This window comes from Primulina tabacum, chromosome 18 (genome assembly GCF_025594145.1).
Source record: "Primulina tabacum isolate GXHZ01 chromosome 18, ASM2559414v2, whole genome shotgun sequence".
Lineage (NCBI taxonomy): Eukaryota > Viridiplantae > Streptophyta > Magnoliopsida > Lamiales > Gesneriaceae > Primulina > Primulina tabacum.
In genome coordinates, this window is record NC_134567.1 from 22,456,560 (window position 1) to 22,480,783 (window position 24,224).

General features: G+C 37.0%; 1 protein-coding gene across 7 annotated transcripts; it reads left to right on the forward strand.

The window, feature by feature from the left end:
• The first annotated feature begins 12,420 nt into the window (after window positions 1–12,420).
• LOC142532835 (uncharacterized) lies at window positions 12,421–19,706 on the forward strand. 7 transcript variants are annotated; one of them, XM_075639343.1, is made up of 5 exons: window positions 12,421–14,995; window positions 15,172–15,372; window positions 17,268–17,365; window positions 17,758–17,855; window positions 19,206–19,706. In XM_075639343.1, exon 1 carries the CDS (start codon window positions 12,571–12,573, stop codon window positions 14,875–14,877), a length of 2,307 nt encoding a protein of 768 aa, XP_075495458.1. In that variant the 5' UTR covers window positions 12,421–12,570; the 3' UTR covers window positions 14,878–14,995; window positions 15,172–15,372; window positions 17,268–17,365; window positions 17,758–17,855; window positions 19,206–19,706. The 7 variants fall into 7 exon arrangements, with proteins under 7 accessions (XP_075495458.1, XP_075495457.1, XP_075495459.1 ...); XM_075639342.1 differs by having other exon boundaries at window positions 15,172–15,295; window positions 19,206–19,705; XM_075639344.1 differs by lacking the exon at window positions 17,268–17,365 and having other exon boundaries at window positions 15,172–15,295; window positions 19,206–19,705.
• The last annotated feature ends 4,518 nt before the right edge of the window (window positions 19,707–24,224 follow it).

Sequence of the window (24,224 nt, forward strand, 5' to 3'; positions counted from 1 at the left end):
ATCACAGATGGTCCATTGAAAATATTAAAGCCTAACACAGTTGTTGTTGTTACTGAGGGTGCACCGCAGATGGTTGAAAAATCAAGAAGTGAATGGACCAGCGAAGATAAGAAGAAGGCCAACCTTGATAATGTTGCAAAGGATATATTATATAAAACTCTCGACAAGAATACCTTTAGCAAGATTAAAATGTGTTCTACTGCAAAAGATATTTGGGAAAAGCTCATCCAGATATGTGAGGGAAATGAGCAAACGAAAGAAAACAAACTGTCTGTAGCAATGCAGAAGTTCAAAAATCTAAAAATGAAAGCTGGTGAAACTCTAAATGAGTTCGATGAAAGATTCAGTAGCTTGGTAAATGAGCTAACAGCTCTGGGTAAAGAGCATAGCAACAGAGAAATAGCTCTCAAGGTGATGAGAGCCTTACCCAGAGAATGGGATAAAAAAACAATGGCTATGAGAGTGTCCAAAGATCTAAACAAGTTGGAACTGCACGACTTGTTTGCAGACATGAAAGCATACGAGTTCGAACTGGAGGTAAGAAGTGGAGAAGAGCCCTCAAGTCTACCTACCAAGGCTCTTGCTGCTACTGCTACTGCTACTACCTCTTCTACTGCTGCTACAGCTGTACCTCAAGCATTACCTACTGTGATCATTGACAGTACATTGGAGAAGACTGCTGAACAAATCAGTAGTGATGTTATGTCCTTGTTTGTAAAGAAATTCTCCAGGTTCATGAAAAAGAACCATCGAACTTATCAGGGTCCCAATCGCAACTTCAAGAAAGATTCACCATCTGGTGATACGGGATGCTTTAACTGCGGAAAAATAGGTCACTTCATTGCTGATTGTCCTAAACCAAAGAAGGATGACCAGAAGAGAAAGGATCACAAGAGGAATGACAAAAAGTCCAGAAGAGATCGAAAAGCAATGATTGCTGAAGAAAGCAAATCGAAATGGGCGGACTCCAGTTCTGAGTCATCTGATTCAGAAAGTCATTCCAGTGACAGTGATGCAGAAGAAGTTAAATGTCTCATGGCAAACACTGATTCAACCTCGACATCTGGAGAGGTATTTGATTTATATTCTAACGAATTCACACGAACTGATATGGTTAATGCATTACATGACATGGTAGAAGAGTATTCTAGACTTTCTCAATCATTCGAAGAAGTTAAGATCGAAAATCAGAACTTAAAGGATCAGAACAGTAAGTTAACTTGCTTGCAAGTAGACAGCTTGTAATGATTTACAAGTTGAGATGAGTAAATTAAAAACGGAGAATGAAAGAGCAAAAGCAGATTACCAGAAGATGCTTTCTGAAAACCAGAAGTTATCACTACTGGTAAATGCTTGGAACAAGTCTTCTATTTCACTGGAAAAGATGCAAGAGTTACAAAAACAATCTGGAGACAGGAGTGGTCTCGGATTTTGTAATAATGAAGGCACCTCTGAAACAAATACTAAGCCAAAACTGGATATGTGCAAAGGGAAGTATATTCACTTAGTGAAATCCAGCGTGGTACAGAAACCAGAAGTACCTACTGTTTTAGTAGAAAGGAATGTAAATCAGATGAACAGAAGAATGCACTATGGTCTGGGTTATGTTAAACCTAAGGAAAAAGTTGACCAGAGTTCTAGAATCATGAGTGGATTCAACTCAGGAAGACAACCTCCTATGAAGGTTAAAAACTGCCAGTACTATAATTCTAAACCTGTTCAGAAGAGATACAGGCTGGACAACAGAAACAGAAGGGAAGAACAACATACTAGGATGCACAATGTTAAAAACAACAGACCCTTTGTTGCACACACTTCCATGGATACCCGAAGTACAAAAATTGTACAAAAGTGGGTCCCCAAAGGACTGATAAGGCTTGGACCCAAATAGATTTGGGTACCAGATACTAAAATTTGTGTTTGCAGGAACAGCAGAAGAAAACAGAAATCAGTAACTCTACATGGTATCTGGACAGTGGATGTTCCAGACACATGACTTGACAGAAAAACCTACTCTCCGAGATAATGAGTTGCACTGGACCAAAGATAACTTTTGGAGACAACTCAAAAGGTAAAACCGTGGGTAAAGGTAAGATTATCCATGGTAACATAACCATTAATTATGTGTTATTAGTTGACAACCTTTGTTACAATCTAATTAGCACTAGTCAACTATGTGATAATGGTTATTCTGTAGCTTTTCGTGATAATTGTTATTCTGTAGCTTTTCAGAAGCACTCATGTGTAGTTAGAGATTCTACTGAAACTACTGTATTAACTGGAAAGAGAGAAGACAACACCTACAGTGTCTCTTGGAACTCAAATCATGTCAACACTCATACATGCTTAGTTGCCTCGCTTAGTAATAAACACTGGCTATGGCACAAGAAATTGAATCATCTGAATTTTAAGTCAATCAATCATCTCAAAAAGCAGAATATAGTTGATGGCCTACCTGATATTAATTTTGTTAAAAATCATGTTTGTTCTGCTTGTCAGCTTGGGAAACAGATAAGATCTAGTTTCAAGAACAAAGATAGCAAGTCAACTTCAAGATGTCTGGAATTACTGCATATGGATCTATTTGGTCAAATTCCTATCATGAGCTTAGGGGGAATGAAATATACTCTTGTTGTTATTGATGATTTTTCTAGATTCACCTGGGTAATATTTCTCGCAGGAAAAGATCAAACCAGTAGCCTCCTGATCAAGCTTCTGAAAAGGATTCAAAATGAAAAAATCTTCTTCCATCATTAAAATCAGAAGTGATCGGGGTACTGAGTTCACTAACAAAAATCTTGAGTTATATTTGGATGAACAGGGGATTCATCATGAATATTCAGCTGCCAGAACACCTCAACAAAACGGATAGCTGAGAGGAGAAATAGAACTCTAAAAGAAGCAGCTAGAACAATGCTAGCAGATACAGACATCTCTCAGCGCTTCTGGGCTGAAGCAATTAACACTGCTTGTTACACGCAAAACAGAACTATGGTCAACAAAAGGCACAATCAAACTCCGTATGAAATATGGAAAGGAAATAAACCCAACGTATCTTATTTTCATGTGTTTGGTTGCAAATGTTTTGTACTAAATAATGGCAAAAATCACTTAACTGCATTTGACTCAAAATCAGATGCTGGACTATTTCTTGGTTACTCTGCTGTAAGCAAAGCCTTTAGAATTTTCAACAATAGAACTCTTAATGTTGAAGAGTCGATTCATGTTGTCTTCGATGAAGACAGCAGTGCTCCTGAAATATCTAACACGTCAGATTTAAGTAACAGGTTAGACAGGATCCACTTGGAACTGGACAGTGAAGATGATGTAGAAGCAAACATCAAGGATCTTCAAAATCCAGAACCAGACATTCCGATAGTGGAACCAGAGGTACAGACATTAGATCTGCCAATACCAGCAGAAGACACTCAAGAACCTACTACTGGTTCCGTCGAGAACAATCTCAACATATCAAATCAGGACTATTATCTCTTGCCATTTTTTTCTTAAGAATGACTATCTGGTTTAACCCATGTTCATATTTATAGATGAAAACCAGGGACCAAAGCTCGAGAAAGTCTTGACTATAGTAGATATATGAAACATCCCATATCTAGCTCTCATCGGATTTGTTACCATATATTGCACTAATTTAGGAAAAAACTTTATTCTGATATTCTGTGATTCTGTGTCAGAAAGCAAAAGGTATTTGTCTCATTAACAAAACAAGGCTTATTTTATCTTCCAGTAGAAGCTATCAAGACGACTTCTCTTCTTCTGAATTTTATTCATCATTCATCAGTTATTTATCTTATTTAGCCAACAGTAAGTTATTTGCAGGAAAGCAGAAGGGAATATCATGTACTTAAACTGAAATTTTATTAGAAACCATTCCAGTACATTAAACGATGCAGAAGTAAAAGCAGTAGATCAACAAATGCTCTTTAACAAGAAGCTTTACATTAAACTTTTTGCATTCAGTAATATCAGCAGTTCGTAGTATCTTCAGCAGGAAAAGGATGATCTGCTTCGAAAAGATTCCAGCAAGCTTGGGTCTAGTAAGAATCTAGCAAGCTTGGGTCTTGTTAGCACTAATGTATAATCAGATACTTTACAGGGCATCAGCTTCATCGATCAACCAGCACTCTCTTATTGCATTAGAAAGCCTCTGGAAAAGATCGATGCTACATCTCCGACTAAATGGAAGCAACAAATCTTTTTGATTGTTGACATTACAACTCCAGGAGTTTGATCCAAGGATCATTACGTAAAGAATGACATCTTCAAACTTCCTTCTGAACATTTTTGCTTCGGCTCCTGGATCAGACTCTAACTCTTCTTTAACTTGAGCTTTCATTTTAGATTATGAATGTTTAACTTCGTTTAAGTTGTGCATGCATTTATAGTAATCTTCGGAAGACACAAAGACTCTTGCGACTGTTCATTTTCAACGGTTCAGATTGAAAGATTGCCAAAAGTCGTTTGGTGTTTAATATCCACTTATTAGTTGCATTTACCGAGGGGGAACAGTATCTTAGTCAGACCAAGATTTTTATACCTTTTTCAGAAAACAGATAGAGTATTTGTCTTTTCGATAAAACAACAAGTCTGCTGGTTTTGTCACAGTGCTCAAATATTTCAGCACTCTGAAACTTCCAGCAGACGTTATCATAAAACGACAAATCTTCTTCTGATTATTTTTAGTAATCGTCTGGACAGCCCGCCTATTTCAAATTTTTAAATCATTCGCGTCTCTGACAAACTTTGCAAGTCTTTTCAAACATTCAACCATAAACATACTGACACGTGTCCTTATGTTTACTTTACGGTTGTACATTCATTTTAAAATATCACCTTCTCATTTTTCACTTTTACCGTTTCAAAACTGTTGCTACTCAGCTACTGCTTTCTCTTAATCATCTTCTATCTACTGCAAATTTTATCTGATCATTTCATCGTAGAGAAATGGCCGGAGCATACACTCTTAATGCATATCAAGTCAACTTTGCTTCAGTTCTCAATGTCAAAGATAAGAATCTTGTTAAAATGTTTCAAGACCTTGAGAAATCAGGACTTCGAAACTTCTTGGAAGCACCAGCTGTGATATACAAAAATGGTCTTCTGGATTTCTACGCTAAGGCAACTGTGCATGAAGGAAAGATCGTCTACTCTCAAGGAGATGCATCCATCTCCATTGATGCCGCACTATTGGGCGCGACTTTTCTCTTCCCACTTTCAGGTACTTCTGAACTATCTGATATTTCCAAGCTAGAAATGTCTATTGCTCTTAGCACTTTCTCAGCCACTGGAGAAGAATTGTCTCCTTCTTGCCACAAAAAGTTACTCAAAATGGAATATCAAATTCTGGCTGATATTGTGGCGAAGGCTATATTAGTCAAAGATGGCACGTTCGACAAGTTAACAAAGGAGAAAATTCAATTGATGGCTGCCATCACTAAGGGAACTAAAGTGGATTGGAATCATTTCATATTCAGAATCATGAAAGACATGGTCATCAAGAAAAGTTCTGGATTTGCTGTTCAGATCAGCACAATGCTCAAGGATGCTGGTTTCGCTTTTACAAGTGAACAGGATGCTGTTTCGGTAACAATGATTGATGCTGAGAATGTACTCGCTTTAAGGCCCAAGCCAACCGTGGCTAAATTTGTTGCCTTGAAAAAGGAGATTGGAGAGACTCTTTCTGAGACTCAGAAACCTCAACGAAAGATTAAAAGGAAAAGAGTGATCGTCTCTACTGATTCTGATAAAACAGTATCAGAAGAGTCTGCTGCTGATGTTCAACCATCCCTACCAACTCCAATCAAAAAGAAAGCACGGACTGTTCTTAAAATCAAGAAGACAACAGCAATTTCTGAAATTGAGAAAGTGCCAATCAGACAGGTGTTTCCAGAAGTGGTTCCATCTGCACGATCTAATGCTCCTACTTCAGTGCAAGCTGCTGCATCTGTTCCAGCAACATCTACTGCTTCTACTTTCAGACCAATGTCTGGAATAGTGATTAGAGAACCAACAAGGGGGTCTTCTGCATTTCGACCCATTTTGCCTATTTCATCAACCGACAAAGGCAAAGGAAAGATGATTGAAGAACCACAACTTTTTGGACTCAGAACAACTGTGACCATAGGTGTTGATCTTCATTTGGTAGAAATAGAAAGCTCTACCAATGATGACATGAATTTCTTTGACGAGTGGCACAAAGTCCGAATTTTTCATTCTTTTGCTTACTTCAAGAAGAAAGGATCCTATGGGAAAATAATGAACGCTGAGAAGAGGGTCTTTCAGCTTGCCAAAACAGAAAATGTAATCGAGGCCTTGCGTAGAAGAAGCTACATCCTCGAACAGCTGAAATGTCAGAAGTTGGAATCGGTTCTGAAAATTCTTAAATCAAATTTTGATCCTACAATTCCTACTGCTGTTCAGGATCAAAACGTCATTCTGATTCTAACTGACAAATTGAAACAGATGAGTGAGCAACTTCTTGATCAAGAAAAGGGCTTTGGCAAGCCAATTGAATATCAAGTCGGCCTTGTTCCAGACTTTCCACATATCCAGACAGTTGAGGAACGGACTACAGCTTCACCAAAAGCTTCTATTCTCAGTACTCCTGCATCACCAACAAGGCCTCTTCAGTCATCATCTCTTTTGTCTGTGCATGAACTGGCTTCCGTTGAAGAAGTCATTGAGTCAATTGTTCCCACGTCCCCTACTACTCAGGAAGAAGTTCCAGCTACTTCATTGCCACAATCACCCTCTCCAACCGCAGAACAACATATGGCAGAATCAGATGATGTATCTCTTTTGCCAAATCTAGAGAAATTTTCTGCTGCTCATCAAGCTGAAATGAAACTTCTTCTGAACCAGCAATCTGAACCCATAACTGCAGAACAATCAGCTTCACCTATTGCCGTTGCTCCAACAGAAGAGAACTTGGTCTCCAACTTGGTTGCTCCTGATGAAGAGATTGTTCCTACCATAATTGCTGCCGAACCAAATGTCTCTGCTATTCCAGATGAAACCTCTGCTGACCCTGGTCCTTCTACTGCTGTGATGGACACCACTTCCCTCACCACCAATCAAGTCTCTACTGCACTGATTGTCACTGATCCTGTTCAAACTCTCACGAACACTCGCGCTGCTGAAATGAGGCAACGCATGCTTGCGCGAACCCCCTCACCTGAATCAGAATCATTCAATTTGGAGTTTCAGATTGACGTTCTGCAAAAGGAACTCAATAACCTGTCTGATTTAGTCAAGCGGATGTCCTGTGAAAGCATATCAGAATTTAGTGGTGCTCAGCTCTTCAGAGAACGAATGAGCAAACAAATATATAAAACGGCGGAATCCGTGGAGAAAATGCATGCTGAAACCATTGTTTTCAGACAAGCTGTATCGAGAAATTATAGTCACATCGTGCTTGCTCAAACTGATATACTGAATCGACTCACCGAGCATGATGATCTCATTCGATCATTTTCCACCTCCATGGAAGTAATGGATGCCAAGATTGATTCTCAAACTCAATCTCTCACTACTCTCAATGATCGTATCTCTACTCAAGCTCCGTATCTGGAGATGTTAACCAATGGCATTCAAAACTTGTCTGGAAGAATGAATGATCTTATGGCCCATGTGATTGCCGCTGATGCCAAAAAGGGGGAAGAAAAACGAAGAGATCCATCTGAAGCAGAACTAAGGCAATCAGAAGCTGAACCTTCAGATAGAAGATTTCAGGATCCTCAAGATGAAGAAGTCATTTACAAGGACATTGGAACTGATTGACAATTTACTGTGTTAATTTCATTGATATTATTCTTTTGCTAACTGATTATCTGTTATTTAACGCTTTCCTACTGTTTAGGTTTTGGCATCACCACAAAGGGGGAAAATTGATATACATGAATTAATTGTGGCGATGAAAATAAAAACCAGCAGACCAGCAGCACTCTTTAAGAAAACAGTAGACAAAAAGAAAATCAGAAGTTACTGGTCTAGTAAAACAAAAGCAGTAGAAATGATAGAAAAACAGAATCAGTAGAAGATGTTGCCTAACGTGACTACTTTAAATGTTGCCGTTAAAGTTACCAAGTACTAGTATTAATTGTAGCATTAAATACTATACGGGGTCATTTAATTCACTTTATCGAGTTTAGTATAAAACATGACTGATTGTTTTATAGCTTTTCTGCAGGAACTTTTTTTGGTAATAAAGCTGACTCTATCAGAAATCTGAAGACATCTTCTGATCATAAACGTTGAACTCAGTCGCTTATATATACATGGAACAAACCTTTACAGAAAGAGAACTCTACGCATAATATCTTTTCAAGGATCAACGCTATTTCACTCAACGAGACAACCTCGAAATTCTTTGATAACTTTGAGTTCAACACAAAGAAAAGTAGCACACGCTTCATAGCAAATATCTGATCTTTTGAAGATCATCTTGTGCTAACTGATTCTTACACTCTTCACAATCTTTTACAACACTTATACTTTAACAGGAAGAGCTTGTAATCTGAAAAGAGTCTTTTCAGAACCTTTTGTATCACGTTCTTTTTTGAGTCGAGTAACTAAGAGTTTCAGTAGGCAAAGGTGTAAGTCCTTCTGAAGTGGGTGTGTACAAGAGTTGTACTGTAATATCCAAAGTCTTTTAGTTATACCTTCTGGAAACAGGAGAAGGGGAGACGTAGAAGATTTCATCTTCGAACTTCCATAAACAACTACTGCCTACTGTTATTATTGTCTTTCACTTACTTCATCAGATTGTTTCCGCACCTATAATTGTAATCTAGGTGAAGGTATACGCAACAAGATAAACTACTATCTCTAACAGGATTTTAGTACCTCATCAAAAGAAAGGAAAAACGAGTAGAGTTTATTCACCCCCCCTCTAAACTCAACTTCGATCCTCAACAGCCTTAGTCTATAAAAATCTACTCCATAAACTTAAAACAAAAGTCAAAATCAGTGTTTAAATTTAATGCAGAAAACATGATTAAGAAGGAAGGAAAAAGATTATCTGTGATTTGTAGCATGTGTGAGGAATTCCTCCAACAAAAGTCTTCTGTCTTCCTCTCTTCTTTTCCTTCTTCCGCGCTTGTTCTGCTATTCCGTCTGCTGCTCCTGTGCTTCAGTTATCGGCTGCTCTCTTTTTTTCTTCTGTACGCTTCTGCCCTTTTATTCTTCTTAATGGGCCTCCTCCTTCCTTTCTTTTTTAAGCCCATCTCTGTAAAAGAAAGTGTAGATAAGATATTTATACAGATTTACATAGATTTTTTCAAGATTTCAATATCATCAAGGAATAGAATATAAGAGTATTTAATTTCCTTTCTTCTGATATTTTGTTCTATTTGAAATCTAGTAAATTTATATTATCTCTCAATTTAAATACTTTTCACATTTTATTCAAATCTACAATTATTATTCAATTAAGCACATAATTAGGGATAAAAAGTTTAGATAAGGGCAAATATTATCAAATCAAATTCCTAAAATCTTTGTAAGATTTGGCCTTATCAATTGCTTCTCATTTAGAATCATTGCTTTGAGAATATGTAACATGATGACAGACTAGTTAACTTTGATTCATGTGGCAATGGTTGTCATCACCAAAAATTTCTATGTAGTGTACGCATCAAAAGAGCCTACCTTATCTAGAATTGGCTTGGCCACAACGTCAGCCAGAAGCTGATACTCAAATGTCATTTTTTTGTTCTTTTCAGAGGTCTTGAAACTATCACTAGATGCAGAAACTTCAGCTTCATATCCTCAGCTACTTACTGAGGTACTAGAGAGAAGTCAATTAACCTTTCAGTAGACAATTGAAATAGTGCAGAGAAATAATCATGGTCGATTAACAGACAATCCTTTCCTATAGGCATCAATATCTTCTCATCTTCAGCTACTATCCTTCTTACGTAGAAAATTTTCAGCTCTTCCACTTAGATGTCCAACGAAGAAGTGAGAAAAGTCTTAAGTCTAGATGACTCAACGGCTTTGAATACTTGAGAGACATCAGCATCTTCCATATAATAAATTGATTCGAAATCGACTCCAAGAGCTTTTATGATATTTGAAGAAGTTGTTGGAGCAGCCATATCTAAAATAAGTTCTTAGATATAGAAATTAGATGATTTTTGAGGTGAAAGGGAGTAAGGAGTTTGAGAGCAGATATGCTTTGAATAAGAAGATGCAAAGGTAAACTAAAAAATTTATGGATTTCAATTATTTAACATGTGCGACTTTTGATCTGGTAATAAATGAGACACATTTCACGCTGTTAATGAGAATTTTTCAAATTTAGATGAATTACACTACTAAATGATAAGATCAGCTAGATGATAAGATCAGCTAGATTGAGAGCACTTTCTATCAGTTATGTTGTGAGACTAAATGTTAGTTTAATATTAAAAGACTAACTGACAACTGTATTATCAGTAGGACTTTATGATTCAGTATCCACCCCTAAATTCATGCATTTATGATAAATCAATAATTCCTAAAATATATATGAAATAAGAAAACTTGTTTTCTAAGAGTGGTTTGGTGAAAATATCTGATGCTTGTTATTCAGTTGAAACATATTCCAATCTAATATCCTTCTTCATTACATGATCTCGAATGAAGTGATGACAAATATCAATATGTTTAGTCCGAGAGTGTAAAATTGGAGATCGTGATGATTATTGCACTTGTATTGTTACAGAAAATTGGTGACTCATTGGCATCAATTCCATATTCTTTCAGTTGTTGAATCCACAACAGTTGAGCACAAAGCTCCCAGCGACTAGGTATTCAGCTTCTGCAATAGAAGTGGAAATTGATGTTTCTTTTTAATGAACTAAGAAATTATTGGGTCTCCAAGAAACTGACATGATCCGCTTGTATTTTTCTTGCCAAGCTTATACCCTGCATAGTCTGCATTAGAATATCCACTAGGTTGAACGATGAGTTTTAGCATACCATAATCCAACATTTTGAGTTCGTTTAAGAAATTTAAGAATTCTTTTAGCGGCTGAGTAATGAGATTGTTTTGGATCAAACTGAAAACGTGTACACATACAAACTGCAAACATGATATCTGGTCGACTGACAGTTAAGTATAATGGTAAACCTATCAAACCTCGATACAATGTTATCTCGACTGATATTGCCAATTCATCTTTATCAAGCTTAACTGATGAGCTTGTGGGGGTTGCAGCTGCTGGACACAGCTTCATTCAAAACTCTTACATTACTCTTTCTTGCTCACAGAAGGTTTGGATTAAAAGATTTTGATAATTATAAGTAATTTGAAATCATCCACTTTAGTAACACTTAATAATGTCTAATTAAAATTCTTAGTAAAACTTGAATCTAAATACTTTGAGCAATAAGACTTCTTACTCTCACTTACACATGTTTGACAGAGAAATTTTAAGCACAAATTTGATGATCAAAATGATCAGATAATGATATATCAGCGTGTGCTGACTATTTCAGTTTGACTCTCGAAAAGCTTTTACGGAGAAGATCGGCTTGCTTTTATATTCCAAAGATAGATGATGTAACTGTTTAATTTAGAGTTTGTTCAATTGATCTATTTATATCTTTAATCTGTAGCAATAATCTTTTCAAAATATATATGTTTGCAAATGCAGATGTCGTTGTTGACATGTCATCGTCCTTTCTGACGTGTTCTGATAGTGCGCCGAAACCTGAAATTCTGTTTAAGGTTTAGTGATTGTTAGTATAAAAAGCTTTATCCGATATTTTAGCTCGGCTTTGATCCTTAATTAATGATCATAATGATTCTTTAGGGAATACATGGATTTGGTCTGACTGATCAACTAAATAGACTGTCAGCTGGGCTTCATCGGTCGACCTAGAATCGATTTGGCTGTCAGTATCATTTTTATGTTTTATCAGTCTGACTTTGTAATCAGTTAGACTTCTTAGTTCAATTTTCCTAATTGAATTTAATTTGGTTAGGTTCTTTAATTATTCTTCAATCGTCAAAACTTAAATGTTCAACAATGATTAACTAAAAATAAATATATAAAGTAACTAACTTTGTTAAGTTGGTGGAAATTTTTATGATTCCAAAAATTATTTCCCGTTCATTTTTTTATAATGTCTTTTTTTTTGTCATTTCAAATTCAAATATCAATAACTTTCTATTTTAAATCTTATCTACGGCCGATGTACCTCGCAACGAACCATTATTTCAGATTATATTCCTTTAGCTGCAACGATTTTTTTTAAAAATAATAATAATTTCCGCTAGAGAAATATATAGCACAAAATCACGATCCAACTTCCATAAAAAAATTTGGGAAATATTTTTTTAAAAAAAATATATTAAATTTTATTAATTATTCAAGACCCTTTTTTAATTAAAAAAAAATGGAGCCAGTCAGAAAAATGAAATGGGTGGCATTTCTAAACCTCTGCCAAAAACCCTACACAAATCCTCCTTCGGAACACATCACTCCGCTCAAACAACAATCTTCAGCAAATATTTTCGTTGTTTCATGAGATAGCAATGATTGAATCGGTTTCTGATTTCAAATGGAGCTGAGTTTCAAATTCGTCTCATGTATCCTTGCTGTTGGTCTAGCCATGTTTTTTCTGTTCCGCGGGATCACAAGATGTCGCTATGATGCTGCTTGTAGAACATCTCTACCGATTTCTTCATATTATGTGTTTTCAGGAAAGGCGTTCATTTGGGCTACTCATTTTTCTTGTGTTTGTCGATACCCCTTTTCTACAACTCCAGATTTCAGTAGATTTGATGGACTGTTCGATAGAGGAACGATAAAGAAAATTGTGAGTGAAGGGAGATGGGATGATTGTAGGTTAGTTGGATTCTTTGAGTCAGCTTTAGCCCCCAATTGGGTGTCGAAAATATTGCTTGAACTGAAGCAAGATCCTTTATTAGCTTTGAAGTGGTTTAAGTGGGCTCAATCACAAAATGGGTTTTTGCATACGGTGGAGAATTACTGCGTAGCTGCTCACATTTTGTTCTGTTCGAGAATGTACCATGATGCCCACGATGTTCTTACACAATTGGTTAGGGTGAAGAAGCTTGGTGAAAATGGTAACAAACAATCTCCTTGTAGTAGTATATTGGATGTTTTGTGGTTGACAAGGAACGTCTGCAGACCAGGCTATGGGGTGTTTGATGCGCTATTTAGTGTACTTGTTGAGTTGGGATTGTTAGAGGAAGCTAGGGAGTGTTTCTTGAGGATGAGAAACTTTAGAATTGTCCCAAAAGCAAGGTCTTGTAATATTCTTTTGCATAAGTGTTCAAAGGTGACAGGTGGAGTTTTGGTGAAGAAGTTTTTTAGTGATATGGTCGGGGCTGGAATAGCACAATCCGTCTATACCTATAACATTGTTATTGGTTATTTTTGTAAAGAGGGGAACTTGCTAGCTGCAAAAAGCTTGTTTGACAAAATGAAGAGCATGGGTATTTTTCCCGATGTTGTCACTTACAATTCTTTCATAGACGCTCATGGAAAACTCGGTGAGTTGGATCATATGGTTAGTTTTTACGAGGAGATGAAAGAAGCAGGTTGTAATCCTGACATAATTACATATAATACATTGATTAATTGTTTTTGTAAATTTGAGAACATGCCTCTGGCGTTCAACTATCTTAGGGAGATGAAGGAAAGATTTCTTAAGCCTAATGTTGTAACATATAGCACATTCATAGATGCTTTTTGTAAGGAAGGAATGTTGGAACAAGCAATAAAATTTTTTGTAGACATGAGGCGAGTTGGTCTCACACCTAATGAATATACCTATACTTCTTTAATTGATGCTAATTTTAAAGTGGGAAATATTGACAATGCATTGAAGCTTGTAAAAGAGATGTTGGAAGCCACTGTGAAGTTAAATATTGTCACCTATACAGCATTGGTTGATGGCCTATGCGAAGAAGGGAAGATAAAAGAAGCAGAAGAAGTATTTAGAGCAATGCTAGAAAATGAGGTGGTACCTAACGAGAGAATCTATACAGCTTTTATTCATGGGTATCTAAAAGCAAACAGGATGGATGACGCAATGGGCATTGTGGGAAAAATGAAAGAGAACAATATCCAAGCTGATTTATTACTCTATGGAACTCTAATCTGGGGACTTTGCAACCAGGGCAGGTTTGAAGATGTGAATGTTTTGTTGGATGAAATGAATGGGTGTGATATAAAGGTCAGTGATGTGATATACACATCACTAATTGATGCATATTTGAAGGCAGGTAAAGATGGAGAGGCAACAAATCTGCTAAACAAAATGCAAGAAAGAGGAACACCTCCAACCATTGTGACATATTGCTCGTTAATTAATGGTTTATGCAGATTGGGATTTGTCCAAGAGGCCATTGATTATTTTAATTTGATGAAAAGCAATGGTTTGCAACCTAATGTTATTATTTATACATCACTAATTCACGGTCTCTGGAAAAACAATCATATCGATGCTGCAAAAAAGCTGTATCTGGCGATGCTTGACGAGGGCTTATTTCCCGATAAAATTGCTTATACATCCTTGATTGATGGAAACTTTAAGCATGGAAACATTGAGGATGCCTTAGATCTGGTAAATGCAATGTCTCAAAATGGGGTGGAGTTTGATCTTTATGCCTATACATGTTTGATATATGGATTCTGTAGATGTGGTCAACTTCAGCGAGCCAGGGATCTGCTTTATGAGATGATTGAGAAAGGTGTTCAACCTGATGAAGTTGTTTATGGTTGCCTTATACGCAAGTATTTCGAGCTCGGAAATAGGGAAGAAGCTAATGCCTTGCTTAATGAAATGTTGGAAAGAGGGTATGCTCACATTAATGACTATGAACCCAAGTTGGCCTAATTTTGTGGTTATTGTGCTGCATTGACCAACCTCTCCTACTTGAAGCATGGGCTTGAGACAAGAGAGTTGAATGTTGTTCCCCACAAAAGTGTCTCAACTTCCCAAATAACTGTGAATGGTAAAAATTTGACACCCTACACCTCCCCACAGTTTTTTAGTTATTATCGTGTTGCGGATGTAATTATTGTTTATCTGGTAATATATGATAGCCTCCTTATATCTGCATGGTTTAGTTTTACATTTAAAAGCAGATCGAGGCTGACCTCATTTCTCTTTTTATTTTCCGTTTATCAGATGCAGAATATATCAACTGGAAGAACTGCTCAGTGTTTTTCATATTGCTGCAATAGATGGAGATGATTGTATTTCAAAGGCGTATATTTTGGAGACTGGACAGTGGCATTGTATTTTGACATAGGTAAACAGAAAGATCATTCTTTTACTGATTTTTATCATCTTCTTACAGCCACTGGAATTGGAGATGATGATAAATTTGTAAGTTAGAAAATATCTGAATTGTCTAAAAACATAATCCATCAATCACGTTTCATTCGATAAATATGCCATTTACATTGTGCTTAGCATGATGGTAATCCAGTTGTGTTCAGATAATGCTAATTGGATCACATTAGAAGTCCAATCTAATAATGCCGTCACATTTAGTCATCTGTTCCTAAAAACCTTGGGAGTAGTTGATAATATCTCGTGTTTAAATCTTTGTCACCTTTACTATGCACTGTTTCAGTGTTTCCTCCTTTCATCCTTGTAATCGAACATTTTCTCAATGTTGGAACCATCATTTGAGATCTGATTAGCCGCCCCAGTTATCATCAAGTTGAACTTGGGATTGTAAAAATATTATAAGCTTCAACGATTTAGTATTTAAGTGTCCATTAAATATTCCATTGGCAGCTTTAGTTATGAGTTACAACCTGTCAGCAAACCTGATCGAAGAAAGGAAATCATTGTGGAAAAAAGTAATCAAGAGCATTTATGGTCTACAAGATAACGGGTGAGACGCGAGGTTGGCTAGGAACATTTAGAAGCCCCTGGAAATTTATATGTCGTTCTTACTCGGCTTTTCATCATTTGATTAAGGCGGTGCTGAAAGGGGGGAATATCATTCGTTTTTGGGAAGACATTTGGGGCGAGGGGTCTTATCGTTCAAAGAGCGCTTTCCATCTCTGTTTCACATTTCCACCTCGATTAACAAACCGTTCTTTTATAAATGTTACCGATCTTCGAGTCAATTCTAACTTTCACTGGGATGTGCGTTTCATGAGAGCTTTAAATGAGGTCGAACTAAGTGAATTCAGCACTCTTTTAGGGGTATTAGATACAGTTAGGTTGGAGCGGGGCTGGGGACTCTTCCATATTTTTTTTCTGTTCGCTCTTTCTACGATTCTTTTTTCCCGATTTCCAACTCCCCGTTATTCTTGTATTACTATAATATATGGAAGATATCGGTCCCGCACAAGGTTCAAGTTTTCTCGTGGGTGGTGGCTTTGGGGAAACTGCCGACTTGTGATTCGTTGCAAAAACAGTGGACTACCTGTGCCTTATGCCCGCAATGGTATAGTTTATGCCGAAAATAAAAAGAGAATCAAGACAATCTTTTGTTGCATTGTTCTTTCTCAAGTGGTATATGAACAAAAAGTACTACAAGAGTTGGGTTTCGAATGGACCTTTCCAAGAAGAGCACGTGATTTGTTTCTCATGGAGCCAGGCTTCCCCATCGGGTGAAGGAAAAAGAGTTTTTGGTATTTGGTAATTCATGGCACCTTTTGGTCACTCTGTTGGAGAGGAACAATAGAATTTTCACAGATTCAGCGTCGTCTTTGGACGACATATGGGCGAAGATCAAATTATGAGTTGCGACTTGGATGACTAACTTGCGGGAGCTTAACCACTTGTTTATTTTTAATTTGGTTAGGGATTGAAAATTTATAATATGCTGATAATATTTTAGAAGTTATTTTGCAAATTCTGTTTACGTGTTTTGTGGATTACTCATCCGCTCCTTGTAATCCGATCTATTATTTTAATAGAGTCTAGTTTCATATAAAAAAAGATAATATGCATGCAGTAAAAACACTTAGACCGTCATTATTGTTTAGAATCATATCATAATCTAAGGTTGGAAAGGGAAATGCGTGACCCCTCAAGACCATGATTGCATTGTGCCTCTCCATTCGATCGTTTTTATTTTACCTCATGGAACAACTCATTATCGTTATCAGTTGGTGTTAGTAAGCAAATAGTTTTAATTTTTTCAAACAACCGCACAGTCACGCCAATAGATTTAATTTAACCTGCTAGAAAGATAAATAATATTATCTCCTCGTATGAATATTTTATTTCTCTTATCCTGAAATGTAATCTTGTTCTAGGTTATATTTTTCGATTATGGCGGTTTAATTGTGCTTGTCACCGGTTAAAAATGCGAAGTTGCCACCTTGAATCTCTATGGAACTTACTTTTTCGACAGGTAAGCTCGCTTTAGCATTTCTGACAAAACAACCTTCTTTGACCTGCACAAAAATAGTCCTGTATTACAAAGGACTTGGATTTACCAGCATTTATATGAGTCCTTAGCGTGAGCATATCATAATCTAAGGTTGGAAAGGGAAATGCGTGACCCCTTGATTTTGCCAAGACCATAATTGTACTGTGCCTCTCCATTCGATCGTTTTTATTTTACCTCATGGAACAACTCATTATCGTTATCAGTTGGTGTTAGTAAGCAAATAGTTTTAATTTTTTCAAACAACCGCACAGTCACGCCAATAGATTTAATTTAACCTGCTAGAAAGATAAATAATATTATCTCCTCGTATGAATATTTTATTTCTCTTATCCTGAAGTGTAATCTTGTTCTAGGTTATATTTTTCGATTATGGTGGTTTAATTGTGCTTGTCACCGGTTAAAAATGCGAAGTTGCCACCTTGGATCTCTATGGAACTTACTTTTTCGACAGGTAAGCTCGCTTTAGCATTTCTGGCAAAACAACCTTCTTTCACCTGCACAAAAATAGTCCTGTATTACAAAGGACTTGGATTTACCAGCATTTATATGAGTCCTTAGCGTGAGCATATCATAATCTAAGGTTGGAAAGGGAAATGTGTGACCCCTTGATTTTGCCAAGACCATAATTGTACTGTGCCTCTCCATTCGATCGTTTTTATTTTACCTCATGGAACAACTCATTATCGTTATCAGTTGGTGTTAGTAAGCAAATAGTTTTAATTTTTTCAAACAACCGCACAGTCACGCCAATAGATTTAATTTAACCTGCTACTGTCATGTAAAGAAAGATAAATAATGCTATATGTCCTTAGCATGAGCAAATGCTATTTATGCATTTTGAACTACATTTCCAAGGCGTCAAGAAGTACTACGCAACAACTGTTTCAAAGATTTCAGGCTGGACATATAGAAATAATGGTTTACTTTTTCAGCAGTGATCAGAGGGAAACACAGACCACCTTAGCTGAGGTCTTGATTTTGATTTGAATTGGACTAAATTGTAAAGAAACAGTTTCTGTACATATTAGTTGTTCATTATGTTATTTCACGTAATTTTAATTAAAAGTAAATTGTAGTGTTAAAGCCATTCTCAAATTGTTTTAGTTAGTATCTGCTCTTGACATTTTATTCCGATGAATAATTACATGCATGCCAGGGTTTACTTACATGCTATCACCCACACAGGCTGGTCTGTCACGCTGCACGGTCTCACTTGTGTAGCCATTATTGACTTAATTTCACTTTATTTGACCTAGTAAACTTTTTTGAAACTTCAAGTTGTAATGCTTTATTCGTCTCAATTATCATACTATAAAGAATCATGACCACCGTTATAATTGAGTTCTGCCATGGCATATCACTCCTGACCACCATAATTTTATTGTAAAAACTGCCAACGCTAGCAACCATGTATTGATCCACGCTAGCTCGAATTTCTGATATTAATTGATTATTGTTGTTTGAAGCAATTGTCTGGTTTGCGTGCTTTTGGTTTTGTGCATCTGTGTTTTTTATAAATCTTGAACTCAGATATATTTTGTTTTTTCACCTCACCGTTTTTAGTGTATTTTTGTCATGGTAGTACTAACACGACCTACTGTGACGTGTTGGTTTGCCTAAAGAACCATTGCTGGTTTTATTTGGTAAAATTTCAAACTAGATGTGAAATATTTTCTTACCTCTGAAACCAGTAATAGACTCTTTGTTACAATATATATTGATTAGTCGTTCCAAGCTATGCTCGCTGATTTCTCCCTCTCTCTTTGTATATACTTCTTAATTGTTTACCCTCCACTCACAGTTTCAAAGAGCTGAAACTACTGAAGTTGATGAACCATATGGACAATGAAATGACGTTCAAGGGTTCTCGACTCTCATATGGCCTTGAAGAAGAACGAAGAACGAAGAAATAGTTTTCAGGCGAAATGCTTGATTCATACCTGTGAAGTTAGACTGAAATAATGTTGATCTGGTAAAGATCATAGTTACGAGAAGACTTTAGCTAGACGCGTGGCTAGGCTCAAGGTGCATTACGCCCAACTTTTGGGTCTAGGTGCAAGCTCAGACCGACCATTTACAGAGCCGTCTTTACGGGCTTGGTGTGAGTTTCAAGCACTCCCTGAATGTATTTGATTATATAAGATTGAGTTCTCTTGGATGTCTAGCTTTTAGACTCCTATATTTCATTCTTATTTGATAACATATATTTGTTGAGTGGGCAAATGTTTACCTTTTGATAATGTGTTTTCCCTTCCGTAATGGAATTTTTATTGAAATGGGAAATCTTTGAACACAATATGTAATTTAATTTATTTTTTTCTAATAAAAGGATAAATATTTATATATTTTCAAGAAATGTTAGGATCGTAAGAAGTTTCAAAACGTATATAATGATGTTTATAATCAAGTAAATATATTCAGTCAAGTGGATGTACACATTTTTACATCCTTTCGTTTCACATTTTACTTTGGATTTGAAAAATGGTCGAACCTTTCTGAAATTTTCTTCCTTTCGTTCCATCTTGTTGTTCAGGTGTTCAAATTTTGATTTAAACCGAATAAACCCGAAATCCGAACCTAAAAAATTGGAAACCAAATCGAACCAAAAATTGATTTCTTTCATATATATATATATATGTGTGTGTGTGTGTGTCTGTGTGTATATGTGTGTGTGTTAAAATCGAAGTTTATATAGATCGATTTTGGATAGTACATCTAAAACGAGTCAACCGAAAAAACCAAAGTTTAATCATATAGAATAATTTTATTTAGAAGTGAAGATGTTATTCATGTCAAATAATTACTAGCTCAAAAAAATTTTTAAAAAATATTTATTTGTTAAAGTACAAAATTTGTACCATTAATAAAAAAATTTGCAGATGTCTACAAAAATCTTGAAAAAAGTCTACAAAAGTTTATGAAATTCTGTTTTATAAATATATTAGATTCTATAAAAATCGATAAAAATATACCAAATCAGCGAAAATCTATCATTTAAAAAAAGTAATTGAAAATCATTAAATCTCATCTTTGAATACACTCCACTAAAATTTACCCCATATATATAGTACGTATGTGCCTCTATCACTAATATATCATAGTAGATAAGTGATGTAGAAAGATTATTTAGGTGTTAAAGCATGTCTGTCTGTATATTCACAAGATAACTCTATGAATAACCTTGATACTCCATGGATGGGCCCATTACCTCTGGCTCATCTCTAGCCCAAATGGAAGACATGCCCATTAAGGGCCCAGTTATTCTCCTATAAATACCAGGTTTGAGCGTATGATAATGAATTCAATATATTGTTTTCAGCAGCATCCTTAGTTGCTCCCCCCATATATCATCAGTCTCTGACTTAAGCGTCGGAGGGACTACGCCAGGACACCCTCCTGGCCCCCTCCTAACGATCTTATTTGTGATTTCAAGCTCGTGACAACTTCAAAACCCTGCATCTGTACTAGTGACACTTGCTGGGAGCGGACCTTAAATTTTCCGTGAGTATCAAACCTGATTTAATTCTTTAGCCAACTGGATAAGTTAAAATGGAACACAAATCATTATATTAATTTTTTCTTGTTTTAATTTTTTTGATTTTATTTTTATGTTTGATCATTTATAGTGTATGTTGCAATATTATTACATTTTAACTATAAAAACATTAGTTGTATGGTTTTTGTGGGGCCCTTAGCTACTAATCGTTATTACAATGCAATCTGATTAGGGTTAATTAATTACAGCGGAAAACGAGTTTAAATTTTCTTTACAATGAGCCCAAATTATTTTATTTGAATACTAAAAATAGTATTTAATCTCACGTCATAAACATGCCCACACGAAATCAAAATCTATCATATACAAACAACTCACATTCTCGGGGCATGCCCCGGTATATAGATACATATATATATATACCGGGAACAAGACAAAACATAAAACCTCAGCCCAAGCTGTGGCTCCCTCCAGAAGTACCCTCTCCGGTCTCCTGATATCCTGGAGTACCTGCCATTGTCCACACACAAAGACAACAACAGCCCCCCTTGGGGGTGAGCAAAGCTCCGTATGGAACAACCAATCATATATACCACAGATATCTAAGCAATGATATATGGTATGCAATGCATGTATGTCGTGGAGGTATCGGGTCAAATGCCCATCCACTGAGCACATGTCAGAATCAATCGAATCGCTATCAAATCAATGCTCGAGCTGGCACACCGGCCAATATGGGATACTCGTATGATAGCGTCGGCAAAGCGCCATCAAGTCCCAAATCTCATATCCAATCATATGGGGCCACAATTGTCTATGCTTTACGGGTCATATAATACCGGCATAGCGATTGTGTTCACAAACCCATGAAGCTACGGATCTCAGGAACATTCGTAGGTCTCGGCCAATTCAATACAGCTTCGACCTTAGCAGGATCAACAGATATGTCATGTCTTGAAATGACGTGGCCCAAAAATACCACTCTGTCCATCCAAAATTCACATTTGGACAATTTGGCATATAAATGACTAGTACGAAGAGTTTGAAGTACCAGTCTCAAATGTTCAGCATGCTCCTTTTTCGATTTCGAATATACAAGAATATCATCGATAAATACAATAACGAATCGGTCCAGATAATCTCAGAAGACACGATTCATTAAGTCCATAAAAATAGCAGGAGCATTCGTAAGACCGAAAGGCATAACCAGAAATTCATAGTGGTCATACCTCGTATGAAAAGCAGTTTTGGGCACATCTTCGTCTCGAACTCGTACTTGATGATACCCAGAACGAAGATCAATCTTCGAGTATACAGAAGTACCTTGAAGCTGATCAAACAAATCATCAATACGAGGAAGTGGGTACTTGTTTTTCACAGTAGCCCGATTCAATTGCCTATAATCAATACACATTCGCATCGTACCATCTTTCTTTCGAACAAGTAAAACTGGAGCTCCCCAAGGTGATACACTCGGTCGAATATATCCCTTATCGAGAAGATCCTGTAATTGTTCTTTCAATTCTTTCAATTCCAATGGTGCCATGCGATAAGGAGCTTTCGAAATAGGCGCAATCCCCGGCACAAGATCAATACTAAACTCAACTTCTCGATGAGGAGGAAAATCAGGAATCTCATCGGGAAATACATCTGGAAATTCTTTCGCAACAGGAATCTCAGATAAAGAAGACTCCTTCTTCGAAATATCAATAGCGTAGATAAGATAACCTTCATCTCCGCTAGTCAACAATCGGGACATTTCCAAGGAAGATACCAATGGAATTTTGGCTTGGGAACCCTTGCCATAAAAATTCCACTTGGGTCCATCAATCGGTCGAAATCGAACCACTCCATGACAACAATCAACAGTAGCTCGATTCTTCATCAAGATATCCATGCCAACAATACAATCAAAGTCGTGCATTGGGAGGACAATCAAATTCAAGAACATCACATTATCCTCATATATTAATACACAATTATGCACAACTTTTTCAGACAAAATAATCTTCTCTGCTGGCGTGGCTATCGACAAAGTGTCATACAACGGGGTACACTCAATATCGTGAGATGCAACAAGTGCATGAGATATGAATGAATGAGATGCTCCTGTATCGAATAAAACACGTGCAGGATAATCGCAAAGCGTGCAAATACCTACAATCACGCCTCCAGGAGCTTCTCTCGCCTGATCCTCAGTCATGGCATACACTCTCACTTGAGGAGGAACTTGGGTACTCTGACCACCCGGTCCTCGATATCGTGGGACACTCGACTGCTGAAATGATGGAACAGGAACAGTAGGTCTCGTCATACCAGGGCCACCTCTAAATCCTGGCTGGGGTTGAGCAGAAGTCGTACCCCTGTTCGGACATACTCGAGAGAAATGGCCTTCCTGCCCACATTGATAACAAGTACCAAACATACCTCGACATTGCTCGATAGTATGTTTACCCCCACAATGGCTACAATAGGGTGCAATCACAGGACTCTCTCGCAGTGATCCACTAGAGCTCGAAGAAGACGAAGAAACAGAACCAGTCTTCTTAAACTTCTTACCTCTCGGCCTCAAAGTAGGCTGCTGAGCTGACACCGGAGGTGGAGGAGTATACTGTGGACCTCCTCTCCTAAGTCCAGCCTCGGCTGCCTTGGCTCGTTCAACTGCCTCTGCGTAGCTGGTAGGCAATCCAGAAACAACATAAGTATATAAAGCAGGATGTAATCCATTTACAAACCTGTTATATTTTGCCCTCGCATTCCCAGCTACGTGAGGTGCATACTTCAGTAAAGTAGAAAACTTCGAAGCATACTCTGCAACAGACATCGTTCCCTGCTGCAGATTATTAAATTCATTCTCCTGTGCAGTATAATAAGATGGAGGAGAATACTGCTCCAAAAACTGGGCCTTGAAGACATCCCATGTGACTTCAATCCCGGCTTCCTTCAGTCCAATCTCAGCGGCTTCCCACCAAGATTTGGCTCGGTCTTTCAGCTGATACAAAGCAAGTTTCAGTCTCCGAGCCTTAGAATACTCAACAATATTAAACAGGTGCTCGATATCCTTTAGCCAGGCCTCAGCTCTTTCAGCACTCTCAGTGCCAAAGAACCTCGGTGGTTTCAGATCCTGGAATCGAGCCATCACTACATCCATGGACAATCCTTCAAATTGCCCAACAATCCTCTCAGTACTGCTACTCGCAGTTTCATTTGTGGGATCCATCTACAAATCAAAAGATGAATATCATAATTTCATAATTTCATCATCTCATATCATCAATCTCATCAGATACTTACTCGAATCAAATCAAGTAGGAGCAAGTAATA